Here is a 21,667-nt window from a genome sequence, read left to right on the forward strand (position 1 = left end):
GAGCGAAAGAAAACTCTGAAGGTCCTTGACAAGGTGTAGTCGTCTGTAAGGTTCCTCAGGGATTTGCTCTTTTGTGTGTGTGTGTGTGCACGTTTCTTTCATGTACATTTGCAAAAATCACCCACCACAGCTCCATTTTGAAATTAAGAACCCTGCATCAAGTTGTACTGTCAGTAATGGGGAAAGGACTTTCATTGTAAAAGTTGACTTTCTTTCCGTTAACGTTTTTTTGTATCCAAGAGTTTCACGTTAATGAACAGCACGTCAGAAGTAAAAATTTGGTGAAAGGAACGGAAGCTCATATATTTGCGTCTTGCCCAAAGTCACACAGCTTACTTATGTAAATGGCAGAGCAAAACTCAAATGCAGGGCTTCTGTCTGCAAATCCTGTGCCTTTTTTCATTTTGTTTTGTCTGTCTTTATACTACACTGCTACTTACTGGACCTAAGGCTCCAACTTTGCCTTCATATTTATGATGCTTTTAAATAATATTAATATTTAATCTTTATTAAGAGCCCAGTGTGGTAGGCACTGTTATTCCTATTTTGTAAAGAAAGAAACTGAGGCCCAGAGAAGTAAACAGCTTGACCAGGTCACACATGTGGTAAGTAGGGCAGCCCAAGTTTGAACCATTCAGTCTACCTCAGGGCCCATGCTCCTGGCGGCTTAACTGTGCCGCTCTAACCAGCTGAGCAAACCTGTGTGCAGAAGGCATTGTCTGTTTGGCCTGGGAGTATTTGTTTTTCATATAGTCATAACTATGCTCAAATTTTATAATTTAAAATATGGGTCTTTAGGACATAAAGTGAAAGAACATGTGTGATTTGGCTCAAGATATAGATTGTTTTCTATACCATAAAATCTGCAGCTGAGATTCCTGTAAAAAATGAAACTCTCATACTTTCAGAAAGAGGGAAGGCCTCATAAGCAGTTTCCAAATTAGAATTTTTAAACCAGAGAGTGAAAGTGATATGCATTATGTAGAATTTTAAGGATTTTGTCCCTATGGACGGGAGAGTGTGAGTAAATCTCGTGTGGGTGGCATAAAGGGAGTAAAGCAATGCTGCATAATCCATTTGTTTTTTAGACTTCTAGGTTGCTCCATGGGAATCCCTCAACTCAGCTCATCCTCTCTGCTGCATTTCCTCTACAACAGAGCACCTTCTCTCAGTCACATCACCAGCAACATCAGTCTCAGCAACAGCAGCAACTCAGCCGGCACAGGACTGACAGCTTGCCCGACCCTTCCAAGGTTCAACCACAGTAGCACACGTGCTTCCTCTCTGACATCAAGGGAGGAAGGGGATGGCCCATTAAGAGTTACTCAAATGACCTGAGGAAAGGAGGAAAAGTTCCAGCAGTTTCATGAGATGCGGTATTGAGTGTTCTAGTTCCTGGAATTAGTTGGCAGAGAAAATGCTGCCTAGTGCTACCGATGTACATTAAATACCAGCCAGCAGGAGCTGATCATAGGGGCATAGCCAATTCTGACAGTGTTTTAGTTGCCCGGATATTGTTGATGGAAAAAGAATATGTTGCCAAATGTTAAGAAGCTCAGCTATGAAATGACCTCCAGGGAATCAGAAAGGCACTAATGCTGTTAGTAACTTTTAGTGGTTCTGTGCCTCTTACCAAGTGTTACAGAGGACGTACCACTGCCATGTCAGGGGTTTGCTTACAGTGATGCCATGAAGACAGTCCAGTAGACTTGGTAGCGACCCCCTCCCCGACCCCTCTCCCTTTTCAGATAATGATGGAACAGTAATTACTTTCAGAATGTTGTGTGGGTTCAAATTCTCTATGTACAGATGATGTAAAAATATGTGTATGTCTGGATAAAAGGAGAGAAAGCAAAACATTTTGTATGCTGCATGAAAGCGTTATCTCTTCCTTTCAGGTATGAGCACCTTTCCTGAGATTCTGACACCATGTGCAAACTGATCCATCCTCTGTTTTTCCTTTTGTTTACAACACAGTAGTGTTCTGTTCACTTTTCCGGGGCACAAGTTTTTTTGTTCATACTTGGGCTGTGATGTCACAGTTTGTTCAGTGAGGTATGATGTGCTGCTGGGAGTGGATCTTTTTTTTTCAGGTTAAATTATTGATACAACAGGATTTTCAAGTTACTCAGAAATATCCCTCATTTCATTATTTTTCAATTATGTTTGAGAACAGGATTTGCACTGCTTTATTTTAGGTGGTTGGGAGTTTTGATTGCCTATTTTGTTATAGTTCATAGTTGGAAATATTTGTGTAAATGGTTTTCAACAAGCCTGAAAGTAATTTCAAGAATGTTTCAGTTATAGAGGTAAAATTTGCACACAAAACATCTTAGGCACTTTTTAACATTCTCAATCATGGGAATTTTAACTTTTGAGATTTGTTGAAATATTTTTTATTATCCTTCACAATTTCAGTGCTTCTTTTAGTCAGAAATGATTCAGGGTTATTTGAGGGGGAAAACCCCCATAGTGCCTTGATTTTAATTCAGGTGATAACTCACCATCTTGAACTCATTGTCCAGTTTCCGTAGCAGTTTTAAAACCTTAGTACCTTTTTAACAGCATGTGGGTGTCAGTGTCATTATTAGTCTCCTAATAAGTTCCTTTGAAGACTGCTATCAGTCTCTTGGACTGGAGATACAAATAATTTAGAAATAAAAAATGACAACCTAACACTATCATAGTTATTAATGTGATCCTAAAATTGTTTCCTAAATCAGCATTTTTCTTTAAAGTTAGTCATTTAAGAATTTACCAGAAATATTTGCTCAATATGATCTTGATATTCCTACAAAAGAAAAAAAGAAGGGATAGGGGATTTGGCTATGCCTTCACTACAACACTAAAATACGGTGACTCACATGCCTTCTAAACATGAACTAAGGTTTCCTTGAGCAATATCATATTCTAAAAGTAGTAAATTCCAATACAAGTTACATACATTTTAAAAACACTTGATAGATTTTATGGTACTAATGAAATTTACAGTGATAGAACAGAAGAAGATTAGTAGAAAATACATTATTAGAATATAAAAAAGTTGTTACTGAGGAAAGGGAGGAGAGGACAACAAGCGTAATAAATCAAATTGACCTCAAAAGAAAATGTGTGGCAGAGTTGAGGTTGTTAAAACAGAAAAGGTTCTGAACAATGAAAATTGATCTAAATGCAGAATTGCTAGGTAAAGAGGTCAGGGGAATGCTAAGCCAGTTCTTAAGACTTCTCTGTCCTCTGCTTTGCTGTTATCCTTAAGGCATATACTTTGTCTTTCTGCAGAAAATTCTACCTGGCCACAATTACTTTGAACATTAATGTTGAAAAAGAAAACAACCAAAGAAAATTGGTACTTACCTTCTACACAAGAAGTGCGACTAGATACCAATCAGTAATTAACATATCAAGGAGCTCTTCTAGCTCAGTGACCATCCAGTAGAGATTTCCCACATTCCCATGAATATCAAGAATAGTTGTCAGAATACGTATGTACCTGAGCATACGTACACAGACAAGGGGGATGTTGTGGAATATGGCAAAAGGATTGTTCTTCTCCCCTTTCAAATTGCCTTTCTTAACCTTATGCCATTCCATATATATCTGAGTTGTGCCTCATTTATTTACTGGCAATTCCTAGTGATATGGATTTAGCTAACAAAAGATATGAAGAACTATTATATTAAGGCATGTCCTCTACATACCACACTTAAAAGATGGTGAACTGTGAGTACTACTTAGGTTGACAGCAACAAAGCATAAGACAAGCCCCAGGTAAACGTGTAAACTGTTTACTCACATTGTCCTACTCCAGCCCCTTCCATTATTTCCCATCTCCACAAATAGTTGGGGGAAAAAATTAAAATTTTTCTTTATGATTCTTACTGCTCTTCATAGCTCATCTTTTCCTGCTTAGAATTAACCATTGCTAATTTAAAGGAGCAGCTAGCTGCTTTTCTGTCAGTCTGAAGTGTAGTAGTGGAAGAAGTAGTAAGCACCAGCTGCCTCTTTGCTGCTTTGTTTTCCTCCTGCTTCTCTTAAATTTGGGTTGCAAAGCTATCCCGCCCCACACCCTGCCCCATGAAACTTGAGCATTCAAATGAAGATTCAGCAGTGTCTGTTCTTCATTCATTTCTATAGCCAAAGCTGTTAGTTAAAATCCCAAATCTTTATCATTTAAAGACACCAAATAGAAACACCTTCCAGCTTAAAGAGAAAAAAAAAAAAAAAGTCTCTTCCCTCTGCTTTACTCTCACAGGTATTCATCTTTCTTAAAAACACTTATTCTGGGTGGTACTTTTTAGGTAAGAAACTATTGAGTTTCAGGAAAAATGCTAGCTGCTCTGCAGTTACCGTGCTTTGGATATACAGTTATCATAGTTTTGGGGGAGTCAGTATTGTTCAACAAATGCAAGTGAGAACTACAAGGTTAATAAAGTTGCTCCTCAGAGCGGTGTCAAACCAGAACCCAGACACTTAAGTACTTCATTTTTGAGTGGAAAATATTGGAGGAACAAGTATGGGAGATGCCGGTAGCATGTGAGTAAATAACTACGGTCTAGCCTTCCAGCATCCCAAATTCCAGGGGTAACTTGAGAGTGCTGTGCTCTCCTTTGTCATTTGTATCTGGCTTAGGAATGTACTAGTCATAACAAGATGCCAGTGATTTTGAATAGTTTGTTGTAGATATTCAGTGCAAAATAGTGAAAATATTTGGATTCTTCAGAAGTGCTATAGTTGTTGGTCATTGCCTTAAAGCAGTCTGCTTGACGTTAGGAGCACTGAAGCAGTCCAGCTCCATCAAGAGCACTGTGTTGAAGGGAGAACCCTTGTTCAAGAAGCCTTAGAAGGGGATCCTTAAAATAGTACTCTACGCAGACAAGTGAAAATTCTTTTAAACTGGATATTAATCAACATGTTTTCAGATGTTTCCACTACACTGAGGCAAACTTTTTAAAAGTGGAATGCAAATAGCATTTTACTTTAGTATTTCTGCTTTTTTCTTTGTTTCTTTGGTAATTGAAAGTTTGTTGATGAATATTTGTGTAAAACTCATTCAAGTCTATAACCTTTCCAATTACCTGTGGCCCTGTCTTAGTCCCACGGGAGTCCCTGTTGGAAGGGGTAAACACTGGATATTAATGTTGCTGAGTGAGTCTTTCTAGCCAGGACAAGCTGATTGAAATTTCTGAATGGTAGAGAAGAAACAGCACAAAGGCACTTGCCATTTTAAGTGTTTGGAGAAAGAGAACCTTTTAAGTTTGGACTGGGTGAGCTTTCTTCTAAAAGGAGCTTCTGAAGTAATTGCAAAGGAATAGAATCGACTATTTTTATAGTATATTTAATATATTTGTATATAACTATGAGTATAATAGGAACCCTCTACATGCCTCCCACTTTTCTAATTTACTTCCCTTTTTGCCATAGCACTAGTATAGCCTCATCCGCATGGGTAATGTGCCTATTGTCAGCCTACCAAAAGATAGTGCTGCTGCTTTATGAGACAGGTGAGAAGACCCAACTCTCATGCCTGGGGATCCTTTACGGAAGGAATAGCACACACTTTTAAAACAACATACCACAGTCTAAAAGCATCATTTGGAACTGTAACAAGCACTTTATTGCAATTACTCATTTTGATAAAGTTTATTCTTAGGCGTTAACCATTTCTAAAGGATCCCCAAATCATCACTTAGGTGAAATTATATAAAATGACACATTTCTGAGAAATGTTTAGATCCAGTGAACCGTAGTTGGTTTATGGGAGCGATTTCAAGATAGCCAAATGAACTTTGACTTTTGTTTTGAATGTGGTGGAGTCAAGAGATTGTAGATGCCTAGTTTGATTTAAACACTATTGTAAACCTATCTTGCCTATTGTGTGGACACCAAAAGAGACCAATGAGCCTGTTTATTTTTCAGAGGTCTAGGAAAATTGCATCCGTGTGAGTAGATGTACAGAACTAATCTAAAAGTGATTGCTAGTAATATTTTAGAATATAATAATTTCAAGAATTATTCTGAGTGTTTTAAATGTGCCCTGAAATGTTGGCATGTCATTTCAGCGTTTCCATTTGAATTGCTCTTGTAATATTTTTGCACAAAAAGGACTGAGAAAAAGACTACTTTGGTTAAAGGAAAAAAAGTATAATTTGATCTTTAATTTTAATGTCTCCTGTGGAAACACTGGGGATGAATTTTGTTGACACAGTTATTCAGGATATTTAAAAGTGTTGAACAGCTCACAAGAAATTAAGCAAACTTGGATTTTTAAAATTAAAATACTTTCTTTCCATGTGACTGTTTTGCATAGTTTTTTCCCCCTATGTCATAACACTACATTCCTTTTCTTAAATAAAATACTGTGCAGGTATTGTTGTGAGTGTTTAACAGTATTTTGTAAGCTGCCTGGGTTTCCTCAGGGAAACATTATTTAGTGGAATAATTTATGGAGAGACTGTTAAGTGAAATTCCATCACCACCACCAGCAAACACTGAGGTGCTGCATTAAGTGACAATCAAACTAGTAAGTATTTATGAAAGAATTTAGAAAGGGATTCAAAGAAGCAATTGCTTTTAAAACAGTTCTCTGGGGTTGTTGAATAAAAATGGCTAAATGTATTTATTTGTATTTTAAAATATCTGTGTGTTCTGTTTTCTCATCAAAGTGATTTCCGTGTCATGTATTTAATTTGTGGTTTGTTTTGTTTTGCACCATATTCTTCTTAGAGAACTGGCTCTGGTTTGGGGTGCAGTCACCAACTCTCATGATAATCTTTACGGACAGTCTGAACCTACTTTACTTCAGGACGGCAGTGGAGGGGCCAACTCCAGATGCCCCTGCACTTCCCTCCTCAAGTCATCTAAGAAAGAATTTAAAAAATAACTTCTTTCAAATCTGATTCATATAGTTCCAACCTTTTTCTAGTTTTCACTTGCTGCCTTCTCTGTTTTATGGGCACTTTTTTTATGATTACTTCCCCAACACAGCCAAAGGCCAGTACGACAACCAATGGCACATGATGCCTCTATTTTGCCCAACTGGGGAAATGTTAGTAAAAGAAATAGCATCTTTTAATGGCTGTCATTATCATATCCATATTAAAATCCATTTAAAGTTCTTAAATTTGGTGGAATAATGTATACAGGCTGAAAACTTCTACAAAAAATGTTTGCTGTCTTTAACATGGTGTCGTGTTACTTGGTCCTTTGAAAACAAAACAAAACTTCCATACACAGCACTGCCCAATAAAGCAGTGTTGGAATATTGGAAGCCTAGACATTTGAGGATCCTTCTTGGTCACATGCATTAGAACAGAATCCTCCACTTTAGGACTCAGAGAAGCTATGGAGTCCCATAGGCTAGGTACAGCACACAACTTAGAGAATGGTAGTTAAAGCACGTCAACCACAATTCAGTGATCTAAAAAACATTTCTTAACTCTGAGGGTTAAAATGAAGACAATGTTTTCAAATAAAAGCTTTTACATTTCTTAGGAAACAAACTGTGACATCGCTTTTAAAAATGACATTCAAATGTTTATAATGTGTGTTTTTGAGTTGGCTTGGACTAGTACAAGTTCACTGCTGGCAGTGGTTGTGCCAGTACTTAAGTTAAAATAAGTTGTTACCTTCAGATTGATGTCTTGTATAACCAGACAATCATCTTCAAGCAAAAAAATTGGCCAGGAAATGTCTTTATTTAAAAAAAAAAAAAATCTGTCAGCCAGAACAGCTATCACTTAGACCATTCTGGAATGATTTTGAAATCTTTACTATGGTACAAAGTTGGGGAAGGCCTCAGTATGGCACTTTCATATTCACTCTATGTAAAGATTGAAGCCCAAAGATGAGTTAAATTCAGTGCTGTATTGAAACCAGTCAGTGCAAAAAAAAAAAAAAAAAAAAAAAAAATTATCTTTGTAAATTTTTCATTGTTAACATCAGTTGGTAGTTGTTAAAACATGCACCAAATTCTTTATAATGTTCTGTGTGGTTCTCAATGTGATATTCTTGACGTTGCTGTCCTTACTGCTTGGTTCTTGGTTTTAAATTAAAAAGTAGATGTAGCCCATCATTTTTACTTCCAAAACGGTGGAGCTAAAAACGGCTAATTGATCTTGAGATAAGAATACCCTTTACTAAGGCAAAGATTTAATTGAAATCCAAATTGATTTACAGAAATGAAACTGACATTTTCCATTTGTTGTCTTCTGCCAAAATTCTGAATTGCACACACGCATGAGGGATAATGAATGGTTTCAACGGTGCTATATTAGGTTCTCTGATTTTCATGACCTATGTATGTTTGGAAATACAATATTGTATAAAATGTGGATCGTTTTGTTACCGATTTAATATTGCCATTTTAATTTGGTGTAACAATTGGTTACACTTGTTTTTCAACGCTATCCTTTGAGGAGAAAGTCAAAATGTTGTTAGCCTACCTCCACTCAGGCCTCTTGCTGTGTAATCATTATTCCAGGTTATGATGTGCATAGCTTTTAAAACTGCGTGTACTATTCTGCTCTTTCCCATACTCTTGTCATGTATTCAGAACCTAAACTTATAGCAAAAGAGCCAAGCAGTAGTTTTTTTGTAAATGTAAAAATAATTAGATCCAGACTTTGTTTCCTTCAATTTTAAAAATAAAAAATACCTCAGTGCTATGTTTTTCAGTATCACCTGCATTTCTCAAGAAATAACACCTGCTTCATGTGGCACATAACTTGTAAGAATCACATTTTGGATTTTAAAGAATATTAAATATTTTAAGATCGCAATCAATGACATTTCCCTTTCTTTTATTCAACTATGGAGCCTAATTGCAGTAGCGATTTTTTGTAGCTTAGGTCTGACTTACCAAATTCTCAGAGGAATTGTGTCCTGCTACAAGATTGTGGTGCCTCAGAGTGCGACGCTGTTGTTACTTGCATATGAAGCTAGTATTGGGACCAAGCTATCTGAACTGAGGTTAGGCTATGATGGTACCAGCTACTCTCTACAAGTAATTGTCTCTTCTGTTATTAGAAAAAACAGCCGGGTACGGTGGCTCACGCCTGTAATCCTAGCACTTTGGGAGGCCGAGGTGGGTGGATCACCTAAGGTCGGGAGTTCAAGACCAGCCTGGCCAACATGGTAAAACCCTGTCTCTACTGAAAATACAAAAAATTAGCCGGGCGTGGTGGCAGGCACCTGTAATCCCTGCACCTCGGGAGGCTGAGGCAGAATTGCTTGAACTCAGGAGGTGGAGGTTGCAGGAAGCTGAAATCGTGCCACTGCATTCCAGCCTGGGTGACAGAGTAAAACTGTCTCAAAAAAAAAAAAAAAAAAAAAAAACAACAACAACAACGTATTAGTAGGCTGAGCATGGTGGCTCACGCCTATAATCCCAGCGCTTTGGAAGGCTGAGGCAGGCAGATCATGAGGTCAGGAGTTCGAACCCCCATCTCTACTAAACCCCATCTCTACTAAAGGTGAAACCCCATCTCTACTAAAAATACAAAAAATTAGCAAGGCATGGTGGCGCACGCCTGTAATCCCAGCTACTTGGGAGGCTAAGACAGAAGAACTGCTTGAACCCGGGCGGTGGACGCTGCAGTGAGCCGAGATCATGCCACTGCACTCCAGCCTGGGCAACAGAGTGAGACTCTGTCTCAAAAAAAAAAAAAAAAAAAGTATTAGTGAGAATTCCTCACTCTTTATAATAATCTAAGGCAATATAGACTGTCTAACCACAGAGTTTATCTTAATCCAGACATTAAGTTTTCTACCCTTTGATACTTCCTATAGCAGAGAACTGAAAAGTTCACAAATATGACCTTTTTCACCAACATGTGCTACTTGGCATTTAAAAGTTACTTTTTGGCCGGGCGCGGTGGCTCAAGCCTGTAATCCCAGCACTTTGGGAGGCCGAGACGGGCGGGTCACAAGGTCAGGAGATCGAGACCATCCTGGCTAACATGGTGAAACCCCGTCTCTACTAAAAAATACAAAAAACTAGCCGGGCGAGGTGGTGGGCGCCTGTAGTCCCAGCTACTCCAGAGGCTGAGGCAGGAGAATGGCGTAAACCCGGGAGGCGGAGCTTGCAGTGAGATGAGATCCAGCCACTGCACTCCAGCCTGGGCGACAGAGCCAGACTCCGTCTCAAAAAAAAAAAAAAAAGTTACTTTTTAGCTGAAGACCCCTCTAAGATCTCCACGGTAGTAGCTATCTTCCTCACAGAGTTACCATGTAGGACAATTGCTGCATCCTACAGTGCTGGGTGATTAACTGGGTTCTTTCACAATCTCTTCAAACTGCAAACTACATTGTAGACCTTTGTAGTAGCTCATAAACCTGAATTGCTCTGGGTCTCTTATTATACTTCACACAAATAACATGAATGTTTCTGTAGAACTGTCCTTCAGTTTAGGGAATATTACTGGGAATATTACTGCATATGATTCTAGAATATAAAAGGCTGACAGAAAGCCGCTGTTACTCTACTTGGGTGGAGCAGTAGTCAGAATATACTCAGAACGACAGTGACGACTGAGGTTGCTATGAAAAAACGAGGCAGTCATAGCATAATGAATGATGTTAGGCTCTGGAATTAAACTGCCTGGTGTGACTCTACCATGTAACCTTGGGTGAGTTAGTTTTTTCTTGTTTAACCTTATATTAGTACCTACTAGCTCACAGAACTTTAAGGGTGATGGCAATACTTTCGAACAATGCCTGGCTCCTGTTTAGCTATAGGCATATCTCAAATGTTTAATATATTAGTGTTTTTACATCAGCTTTAGAAATTGGCCTATCAATACTGATAATTGTATATAACACACAAGGAAAAACAAGCACTGGTCATACCACTTTTATTTATATTGTATCTATGTTACATTGTTTATTTAATATAGAAAAAATATGAATACATTCATAGTATTCTCTTTTAATTTGGTAATTCCACGTTGTCAAATATTGACTGTTTTAATATTGGGTGTCCTACCCAATTAAAAAAAAAGGAAGAATGACCTGGCAGACAGTTCTTATTGTATCATGTTATTGATGTAACAGTAATATCATATATGTCTCTTTTTTTAAACACCTAATTTTAAAAAGACCGATGATTAAACTACTGCTTACTGGCTCAGGGAAATGTTTTAAAAAAATAGAAATTAATTCATTCTTTCCCCAAGAAAAATTTTAAGGTAAACATCTTAAAACACCTAAGTGATGAAGGAGAAAATCTGTATTCCTTAAAAAGGGGTCAGTGCTGAAAGAAAATCGCATGGTAGACCCCACTGCACAACAGTTCTGCACCAAAACAAAAATGGGGACCATATTAACATAATTATGCTGGAGAGAAGAAAAACCCACACTTAGAAGTCAGGTTTCTTTTAAAACTCCTTGTTACAAATAGAATCAATGATTATATCTCAAACATAATAATGGGTCAAACTCACAAATCAGTGCTACAAAATACAGTATTTTTCCATCACTTTTAGTTGTAATGTACACTATGTACAGAGAGATAATATTATCTATTTTAAACTAAATACAGATGAATAAACAGCTTGTCAAAAACCAGAATCAGGGCTTATAAATAGTGCAGAAAATGCAAACGCCAAAAAAACGATGCCTCCTATGATTGTCACTGGAAGAGAGAAAAAAAAAGTCAAATACAGCAAAATTCCTATACCTTAATACTATACAAAATGAAAAGGGAGCCAATGAGGTGGCCAATTATTCTTCCAATCTAGTAAACTAACCTTAAAAACAAATTAGAATCACTTCAACCCCTTTTACATGGCACACTTAACATGCTTGACTGTGAACAGTAAGAATCAGGTTTTTCTCCAGCACTGTTTTGAAAAAGGACAGGATTGTATTAAATCCAGACAGTGCTGACAAGCAACAGGAGAACTATAACTCATTTTAAAATCCAGTTATAAAAGAAAATGTTCAAGTCTTCTGACTAGCAAAGAGACAATTCTTCCATCCCCAGACCTAACTGCAGCTTCACAGGACATATTCAGCAGAATCAGTACATATGGTCTGAACACATGATTCCAGTCTTGTAAGACACATTTTTAGAGCCAAAAACTTCTCATACTTCCAAATGGCAATTTTTACTAAGATACTATGTTAACAAGAAGCTACTATGAATTCAATAAAAATGACTTTGTATTTTGCTAACTTCTACACAAGTGAAAAGAATCCGTATTTGCAATACCAAGAGTAATACCTCTAAGAGATGGTAGGTAGGTAATTACAAAAACCAAGTATACTTCAGCAGCAGAAATTTAAATAAAGCTAACACCCTTTAATCTCTCAGTGATTCTAAAATGTTATCTGATTTGTAATTTTCAAGACTTACCAGTTCTGACAGAGATTTTCTGTGCTATCATTCTTCCTCCAATTACTGCCAATCCCGTGCACAGGCAGTGCCCCACAGTTCCACCCACAGCTACACCATAGGGGTCCTGGAAGCAAGCGTCACAGCATTAATTCAAAACCAAGCATTAATTCAAAACTGCTGCTTCAGAACCATAACAATTCAGAAGCACTAAAAATGGTGGCCAACAATTAAAAAGCATAATAGTTATAAAAATGCAGGTGTATAATAAATTTATGAAAGGTGTAATGGCTGCTTGAAGGAATATGTACCAGTTATACTTAAGACTAGACCTAAAAATTGAAATAAATCAATTTGTAAAGTCAAAAAAATCCTGATGAAATAAAGCTAATCGAACCGTTTAGCAGTTATTAAACTTCCATCACAGGCAATACGTAGCACTGCTATGACAATGCTAGGGAGGATTTTAAGCTAGACGGTTGTTCCCTCAGGTACTGCTTGGTATTATGAGAAACTCAAGTCAATCTTTCGCAGAATAGCATGCCTCTGCTTCCTGGGAACAGAAACCCTGCCTCAGTGCCAGGAACCAAGGATTTATCCAGTGAACACATGGTACCTGAGCAAAGCAGGCACTCAGATTCGGAGGAGAGGAGTATTTAGTGAAAGTTTCCCAGAAGATAGCCCTGAAGAATGAGCAGGGGGTGTGAGAATGTGATTGTTTTGTGGGAGAAGGAACATGCTAAGTAGAAAGCAAAGGCCAGCAGTACCAGACAACCAGCTGCAGAGCCCTTCAGCATTTCACAACAGGAGGTCATGAGGGTAGCTGGGAGCCCACGTCAGGGAGGACCCTACCATCTTGGAGTTTAAACTGTGTCCTAAAGACACTTACTGGTTTTTAGCTGGAAAGTAACAAAACAGATTTATGCTTTAAAAGTTCACTAGGCCAGGTGCAGTGGCTCATGACTGTAATCCCAACACTTTGGGAGGCTGAAGGAGGAGGACTGCTTGAGCCTGGCAGTTTGAGACTAGCCTAGGCAACAGAGTGAGACCTCTCATCTCTACAAAAAAATAAAAAATTAGCCAGGCATCCTAGCAACCACAAGTGGTCCCAGCCGCTCGAGAGGATGAGGTGGGAGGATCACTTGAGCCCAGGAGGTCGTGTCTGCAGTGAGCTGTGATTGTTCTCCATCCTGGGCAATAGAGTAAGACCCTATCTCAAAAATTTTTTAAAGTCTAGTGAAGAGAAAGAACCGGAGGGGAACAAGACTGAAGGAAGGGTGATCCACTGCAATGCTACAGCAACAGCCCTGGAAAGAAACAGCACTGCCCCAGATCGGGGTAGATGACTGTAGGCAAAAAGCAGGTGAATTTGAGAGAAATTAAGAAGGCAAAATTAATATACATCCATGATAAATGAATGACAGGCTTTATGGAAAAATATCAGAGCCAAGCATAGTGGAGCCAGCCACTCGAGGCTAAGGCAGAAGGATCACTTGAGGCCAGGAGTTCAAGACTAGCCTGAGCAATACAGTGAGATCCTGACTCTTAAAAATAAAATAATGGTGTAGTGGTTCATGCATGTAGTTCCAGCTATGAAGGAAGCTGAGGTGAAAGGATCACTTGAGCCTGAGTTTGAAGCTACAGCAAGTTATGATCACACTACTGTGCTACAAATTCCATCCTGAGTGACAAAGCAAGACTCCATCTCTTATTAAAAAAAGAAAAATTGGCTGGGTGCAGTGGCTCATGACTGTAATGCCAGCACTTCGGGAGGCCGAGGAGGGTGGATCACAAGGTCAGGAGATCAAAACACGGTGAAACTCTGTCTCTACTAAAAATACAAAAAATTAGCCAGGTGTGGTGGCGGGCACCTGCAGTTCCAGCTACTGGGGAGGCTAAGGCAGGAGAATCGCTTGAATCTGGAAGGTGGAGACTGCAGTGAGCCGAGATCACACCACTGTACCATCTCAAAAAAAACAACAACAAAAAAATCAAGCCTGACACCCAAGTTTCTCTCCCACAATTCTTTGGATGAACTATGGTAAGACCAATGTGATTTTTAAAGTTAGGAGTCAGCTGAATCATGGTGGGTGGATGGTTCACACATGTAATTTCACCACTTTGGGAGGCTAAGGCAGGCGGATCACCTGAGGTTGGGAGTTTGAGACCAGCCTGGCCAATATGGTGAAACCTCATCTTTACTAAAAATGTAAGAACTAGCCAAGCTTGGTGGCACGTGCCTCTAATCCCAGCTATTCAGGAGGCTGAGGCATTAGAATCACTTGAATCCAGGAAGCAGAGGTTGCAACAAGCCAAGATTGCACCACTGCACTCCAGCCTGGGTGACAGAACAAGACTCTCAAAAAAAAAAAAAAAAAAAAGTCAATAACCCTGGTATAGAGAAAGCAGAAAGAGAAGAATGTTGATGGCATAATCATGAGGGACAAAGGCAGTATTCAAGGAAGGATAAAGAAGGGTCCACAGGAGAAAGCAAGTGAGGTGGCCAGGCAATTACCTCCTGTGAGGACCAATGGAGGCACCATCGAAGGCCATGGGGAGCTCAAAGCACAACAATGTTCCTGGCGAGGCCAGAAACTGGGTTTCCATGGGCTAAGTATGCAAGGAGAGCAGAGCCAAGGCTTATTCCCATCACAACCAAGCCCTGTGACACAAGTGGGATTTGAGATGTAGAACTGAGGAAAGGGGCTTTTTCTTTTTAAAGGATGAGAAAAAATTGGTACACACGAACAATGCTCACAAAACGGCTGAGAGAAAGGCAAAATCTAAGCATATTATAAGGGTGGAATTCAGAACACAGGCGGGTAGAGGGGCTGCCACTGTGATGGGTGGGAATGAAGAAAGGGAACTGCTGCTGTTCTGAAGGAGAAGGGAAAGTCTGCTGCTGGGCAGTGTGTGTGCAGAGACAGGAAACTGGCTGAAGCATCCACTGTGAAGAATAGAAGAGTGGGAGTACATTTCCCAAATTCTACTTGTTTATTATAAACTGCTATCCATGAAGATGGTTCTATTTGAAAGTAATATTTAGGCCAGGCGTAATCTCAGCACTTTGGGAGGCCAAAGTGGGCAGACTGCTTGAGCTCATGAGTTCAAGACCAGCCTGGGCAACATGGCAAAACCCCATCTCTACAAAACATACAAAATTAGCCAGGCGTGGTGGCGGGAATCTGTAGTCCCAGACTTGGGAGGCTGAGGTGGGAGAATGGCTTGAGCCCAGGAGGTGGAGGTTGGGGTGAGCTGAGATTGTGCCACTGTACTCCAGCCTGGTTAACAGAGCCAGATCCTGTCTCAAAAAAAAAAAGAAAGAAAATGATATTTAAAAATGCACTAGATTAAATAAAATAAACTAGTAGTAAACTAGTTCCTTTAATATAGGATTTTTCCGTCTTTATTTGTATACTGAGTTGTCCTTTTTTTTTTTTTTTGAGATGGAATCTAGCTCTGTCACCCAGAGTGGAGTGCAGTGACACAATCTCGGCTTACCCGGGTTCGAGCGATTTTCCTGCCTCAGCCTCCTGAGTAGCTGAGACTACAGGCGAGTGCCACCACACCCAACTAATTTTTGTATTTTTAGTAGACACGGGGTTTCTCCACATTGGCCAGGCTGGTCTCGAACTCCTGACCTCAAGCGATCTGCTCGCCTTGGCCTCCCAAAGTGCTGGGATTAAACGTGTGAGCCACCACACCTGGCCTGAGTCTTAAAAAAAAAAAACAAAACACCAGGGGTATACTATTTGCCAAATTTGACTCTGAATTTCTTCCTTCCCCCTCACCCTTTTTTGGCCTAGAACCAATTCACATCTCAAAAGACACTAGGATTATGTGAAATCCAATGTGGGAATGTTAAATCATGTTGGAAGCAAAGATAAAACTGCATACTAAAATGGCCTGACCTAGACAACATGGTTCATAAAAAAATTACCAACAAAAATAGGAATACTAAGGGAACAGAAAAAGACACATTTCTGCCATTTAAGAGCTCATTACATATCCCCACAGTGCAGTTAGTATGGAAGTGTGGCTAACACTGAATGTGCCACGTGTGGGACCATGCTAGATACCCTGCGTGTGTTATTTCATCTGCAAAACGATCCACAAAGCATGTAATCACCATTTTTGGATGAGAAAATGCAGGGAAGTGTAGTAGTAACATGATTATACAGCAAGAGACTCAGACCCAGTCAGCACGTGCCATACTGCTAGAATGGACCGGGGTGTCTGGTAGGTAGGGAGCCTTGAGCCTTTCACACATTACTCTATGGCATACAGTCTATGCCATAGACTGTATGCCATAGAGCAGACAGAAAAACGCAGTGATTCTGCTGTCAGGATAACTCACCCTGGTAGAACTACTACCACCTCAACAATATGGTTACTTACTTTTGAGTCCCAACTCTGGCAATCTGAAAGCCAATAAAAGGCTAGAAATCAAGAAGAATATAGGGTACAGCCATTATACACACACACATTTTTTTTTTATTTAAGATAGTGTCTCACTCTGTCACCTAGGCTGCAGAACAGTGGCACGATCTCGGCTCACTGCAACCTCTGCCTCCTGGGTTCAAGTGATTCTCCTGCCTCAGCCTCCCTAGTAGCTAGGATTACAGGCACCTGCCGCCACGCCCAGCTAATTAAAGTGATATTTTTAAAGAAAGTTTGTTTTACGGGAATTCAGTGAAAATCAGAGTTCCATTTTTTTTCCCCAAAATACAGCATTTTTCAGGCTTCTCTGACAAAACAGCCTTTCCCATCTATCTTAGTCTTGGTCTTCAACTGTATTATATTTTAAACCACAGCCTATAATTAAAGAACTTGTTCTTTTACAGTAGACAGTTCCAAGGAATTAGAAACAATTTTAATCTTATAAAAAGAATTTGATATAAACACAGATAAGAAATAATATTAGTTAAGATCAAAAAGAGGTTGAAAAGCAGTAGCAGTATTCCATTCCACAACCATCTCCACGGGAAATCTTAATAAATCCGTGTGAACAATGACAGGCACCTCATATAAAACCCTGCTATTCCTCAAAAGAAAAATTAAATAAAAAAATCAATGGGCATGTTTTAAATAAGCGGCATTGAACAACTGCGAGGAAGGCCACAGACAGCCGCTTACTCCCTCATACAAGTCACTCGATCTCTCTGGGTGTCAGGTTCTTCATCTGAAGAGTAAAAGCTACAACAAGATGAGCTGAGGTCATTAGCTTCCCACTCCAGGCCTTAGAATTCTTGGGCTAAGACTTAACAGAAAGTTCCTACACAGAAACAAACAAGTCACGTAGGCCAGAGCAGTGGCTCACGGCTACAATCCCAAAAAGGATTATTTGTGAGGCTGAGGCAGGAAGTTTCAGGCCAGGGGTTCAAAACCGGCCTGGACAACTTGGTGAGACCCCACCCCAACCAAAAAGTAAATAAATAAATTACCTATAATAGCAGTACTCAACGATACACAAGCACTGAAATAAAAACAATGCTTTTATTTCCTTAAGTCTTTTTTGTTCTTTTTATGTATCATTTATTTAATTTCTTGAGATAGAGTCTCGCTCTGCTGCCCAGGCTGGAATGCAGTGGCGCAATCTAGGCTCACTGGAACCTCTGTCTCCCCGGTTCAAGTAATTCTTCTGCCTCAACCTCCTGAGTAGCTAAGATTACAGGCATGAGCCACCTTGCCCAGCTAATTTTTGTATTTCTAGTAGTAGGGGTTTCTCCATGCTGGCCAGGCTGGTCTCAAACTCCTGATCACAGGTGATCTGCCCACCTTGGCCTCCCAAAGTGCTGAAATTACAGGCGTAATGGACCGCGCCCGGCCTTCTTTTTATATTTTAAAAGTAAACCTCCTTTTAAAATTTTTCCATGTCACTGAAATGATGTTGAAGAGTGAATATTCTAAGAGCTACACAGAGATTTGTAAATAGTTGAACCAATTTTCTGCTGGATTATTAGGCTGTTTCTAAATTTTTACTAAGTTACAATAATTATAAGTAGTCTGTGCAACACTCAATTTCTTTAGTGTAACAGATAAACCAAAAGCTATACACTTTATTAAACACCAAAATGGCCTTCAATAATATTATACCGATTCATATTCTCAACAACTATAAAAAAGAAAGTTCTATGATAAGAAAGAAAACCAAGCTAAGATGACTAGTACCACAGCATCATTTTAGCAAAACCAAAGGGAAGAGGATGAGTAAAAACAGTCCAACTAAGCTTGGTTACAAGAATATCACCTGCAGGTAGCAGGAACTGGGAGAAGGCCAATTTTAGAGACTGGCAGAATTATCAGATGTGAAACAGTCTTGCATATGAAGGAATGCTGTGGCCCACTTGAGTGTGTCCAGTGTTTTCTGGAACAAAGTAATTATTAATTACATTTCGTTTCAGTCTCCTCTCAAGTATCACTCACCTCTCTAGCTGCCAATACAATTGTAGTTAGTTGAGAGCGATCACCCCATTCTGCTAAGAATGTTAATGTAAGAGCTTGAACAAAAATGGGTGAAATAAAATGCAACCACTTTTTCTGAGGTACTGTTATGCTTGTACCCGTTTCGACATCTCCTGGTCCATTTAAAAGTTTGGTTCGTTGAAACTAAAATAAATAATAAATAAATGAAAGTAAGCACAGGAAGCAAATAAAACAGTACACAAATCACTTAATTTTTCTTTTGTAAGTGTTTAAATTCTATGAAATATGCTCCAAAAAAACTACATTTATGTGACCCCCAAAGCTCCCCTCTGAAGCACTGGTCTCACACAGCAACAAATGCTAGTCTCAATTCTTCTGTTTCTCCTCAGCTGAACAAACCAAACAGGATTTACTGATCATTTACTATCCCAGACACTATGGGAGAAACATGTAAAATTATAAAATACAGTTCCTGCTTTTCAGGCGCTTATAATCAACCTAATTAAGGAAATTGATTACCTGTGCTCAGTATTCAACTCTCAGCTTCCTTTCTCTACTACATTCACACCAACCCCAAGTCAGATCACAGACAGGTATAAGAACAGAACTAAGCAAAACAAGTTATTTTGGTGTAGCCCACGCATATCACACAGATGGGGCCACGGAGAAACCTCTGGAGTGTTGAGTGCCTTTCTGGTCCAGATCAACAGTGCCATGGCTTACTTCTTCATCTTTCTTCTTTAATTCAGCTTGAACTTCTTCCAGTTCCTCTTGACCCTCATCAGGGCTCATCTTTAAGCCTTCCCGAAGCATTCTAATGCCAAAAATGGCAAATAATACAGTTGAAACATAGTATGTATAGACCCTGGGGATGACTGTGGTGGCATAGCCAAACAAAACTGGAAAAAATACAACAGTATGTTTGTTAATGAGCATGTATCACGACCGACTAAAGGAACAGTTAACTTCAGAAATAAAAATTTATCACTGTTAAAAGAAAAATGGTTCACATTAGAAGCTAATCTAGCATGTAATAAACTCAAGTAGTTCCAGTTCTTTCCCTCTACCAGTAATAAACCCTTAGGTCTAGCCCAGGCCTAACACAGCTTATTCAGAAGCCACTGGTCCAGCTGAAGATGGCATATCTTTCAGAGAGATGTTAAATAAGATATTGAACTCCTTTCCAGGCATGTTCAGCCAGAGGCTGGCTTGCCCTTAAGTTGTGCAAGGCACAGTACCTGGGGTAGTGGTTAGCTCAGAGGCCCTCTCAAGAGTTGAGATTTTATAACCTGGAAGCCACACCACTTTCATAGTGGTATTTCTTCATCACAAATCTTTAAATTACAAACTTCTAGTGAAGAATAATGAGAAGATTCTCACACAGCAAGATTCAAACTCTGCTCCTTTGTAACTATTTAAAATAAGTACATTTTATGAAAAAAAAACTAAAAATTATTATAACATATATTAAAATAATGTTACAACAGGCTCAAATATTCAGTTCCACTCTTTCCCACTGATAAGACATCTGTGTAAGTTATATAAAAAATGATGCTTGGAACTATATCAAGAACTCAAATCCTAACAGTGAAACACAAGTACATCAGTAATACTAAATCAGTAATTAAAACTTAAAACTTTGGCTGGGCAAAGTAGCATAATCCCAGCACTCTGGGAGGCCATGGTGGAAGGATTGCTTGAGCCTAGAAGTTCCAGACCAGCCTGGGAAACACAGTGAAACCCTGTCTCATAAACAAACAAAAACAACTACGTAAGGAACAGAGGATACGACCATACATGTAATATATACAATTACTCTGGCCAGGCACGGTGGCTCATGCCTGTAATCCCAGCACTTTGGGAGACCGAGTCTGGCGGATTACTTGAGCCTAGGAGCTTGAGACCACTGGTCAACATGGTAACATCCTGTCTCCACAAAAAAAATACAAAAATTAGCCTGATGGGGTGGCACACACCTGTGGTTCCAGCCTACTTGAGGGGCTGAGGTAGAAGGATCACTTGAGCCCAAGAGGTCAAAGCTGCAGTGAGCTGTAATCATGCCACTGCATCCCAGCTTGGGCAACAGTGAGACCCCATCTCAAAAAAATAAAAATAAAAAGAAAGAAAGAAAGAAAGAAAAATACAATTACTCTTTAATTCACTAGCTCTTTTTATAAAATGGGTGCAACACTTATAAACCTCCCTGAAAATTAAATGTATAACCTGTATGTAAATTCCCTACATTACAAAACTTAAAAGATCTTAAAATCATGGTTAGAAATGTAGCAAACCTATGTCTGCGTGCACATCTGTATTTAAATTATTGTGTGTGTGTATGTATGGATGTATATTTGTATATATGTAAGTGTACACACAGGATACAAGCACATATTTTCTAGCTCTGTCCGCTGAAAAGACAAGAGGCAATTTGTAACAATGAGCTCAGTAACCTTGCACCGAAATCTTGGGTTCTAATAACATTCTCCCCTAAAAAGCTCCTCAAAGCTCCTCTGAGAAATGGCCAGTTCCAGGACCGGGCAGAACAGGAGCATGATGAACCCGTAATATCTTGTTTTACTAGAAAGCGAGGAGCAAAAACAAATGGAAGCATGCCACAAAGACACAGGACACAGTTTGGAAAGGCTCCCACTGGCCTAACCTGGGATAATTTAATCAGCAAAATAGTTAAATAATTAATTATAAGCCACTGAAAAAAGGAATCCATGAGTTTGTACTAACAGTAAACAGACAAACAAATGGGAAAGGAAGGAGAGCTCTCACTGGCAGTAGAATGTCAAGGCTCACTGGTGAATATGCAAGTACTAGAATTAAAAGTCATCATTTTGCAAACATCAAGGAAAGATTTAATTATGCAAGAATCATCAATTGATGCAAAATCTTTGGAGAAAT

At 39.2% G+C, this 21,667-nt stretch overlaps 2 protein-coding genes across 7 annotated transcripts in view; one reads left to right on the forward strand and one right to left on the reverse strand.

The window, feature by feature from the left end:
- CLOCK (clock circadian regulator) overlaps positions 1–8,781 on the forward strand; it is a 125,167-nt gene extending 116,386 nt beyond the window's left edge. For 3 of the 5 annotated variants that reach the window (XM_030922289.1, XM_010362918.2, XM_030922299.1), the window contains one exon: positions 1,089–1,535. In XM_030922289.1, the coding sequence (XP_030778149.1) occupies positions 1,089–1,268 (180 nt within the window). In that variant the 3' untranslated portion in view covers positions 1,269–1,535. Of the gene's footprint in view, positions 1–1,088 lie in introns of all 5 variants that reach the window. The other 2 variants (XM_030922284.1, XM_030922287.1) reach the window with 2 other exon arrangements.
- Positions 8,782–10,833: 2,052 nt separating this feature from the next.
- The window catches only part of TMEM165 (transmembrane protein 165), a 31,277-nt gene continuing 20,443 nt past the window's right edge, over positions 10,834–21,667 (reverse strand). Inside the window, exons 3-6 of one of the 2 annotated variants that reach the window (XM_010362902.2) lie at positions 19,481–19,656; positions 18,758–18,940; positions 12,353–12,458; positions 10,834–11,629 (exon numbers count right to left, since the gene is read on the reverse strand). In XM_010362902.2, the coding sequence (XP_010361204.2) occupies positions 11,553–11,629; positions 12,353–12,458; positions 18,758–18,940; positions 19,481–19,656 (542 nt within the window). In that variant the 3' untranslated portion in view covers positions 10,834–11,552. The remainder of the gene's footprint in view (positions 11,630–12,352; positions 12,459–18,757; positions 18,941–19,480; positions 19,657–21,667) is intronic. The other variant, XM_030922319.1, reaches the window with a different exon arrangement.

This window comes from Rhinopithecus roxellana, chromosome 2 (genome assembly GCF_007565055.1).
Source record: "Rhinopithecus roxellana isolate Shanxi Qingling chromosome 2, ASM756505v1, whole genome shotgun sequence".
Taxonomy (NCBI): domain Eukaryota; kingdom Metazoa; phylum Chordata; class Mammalia; order Primates; family Cercopithecidae; genus Rhinopithecus; species Rhinopithecus roxellana.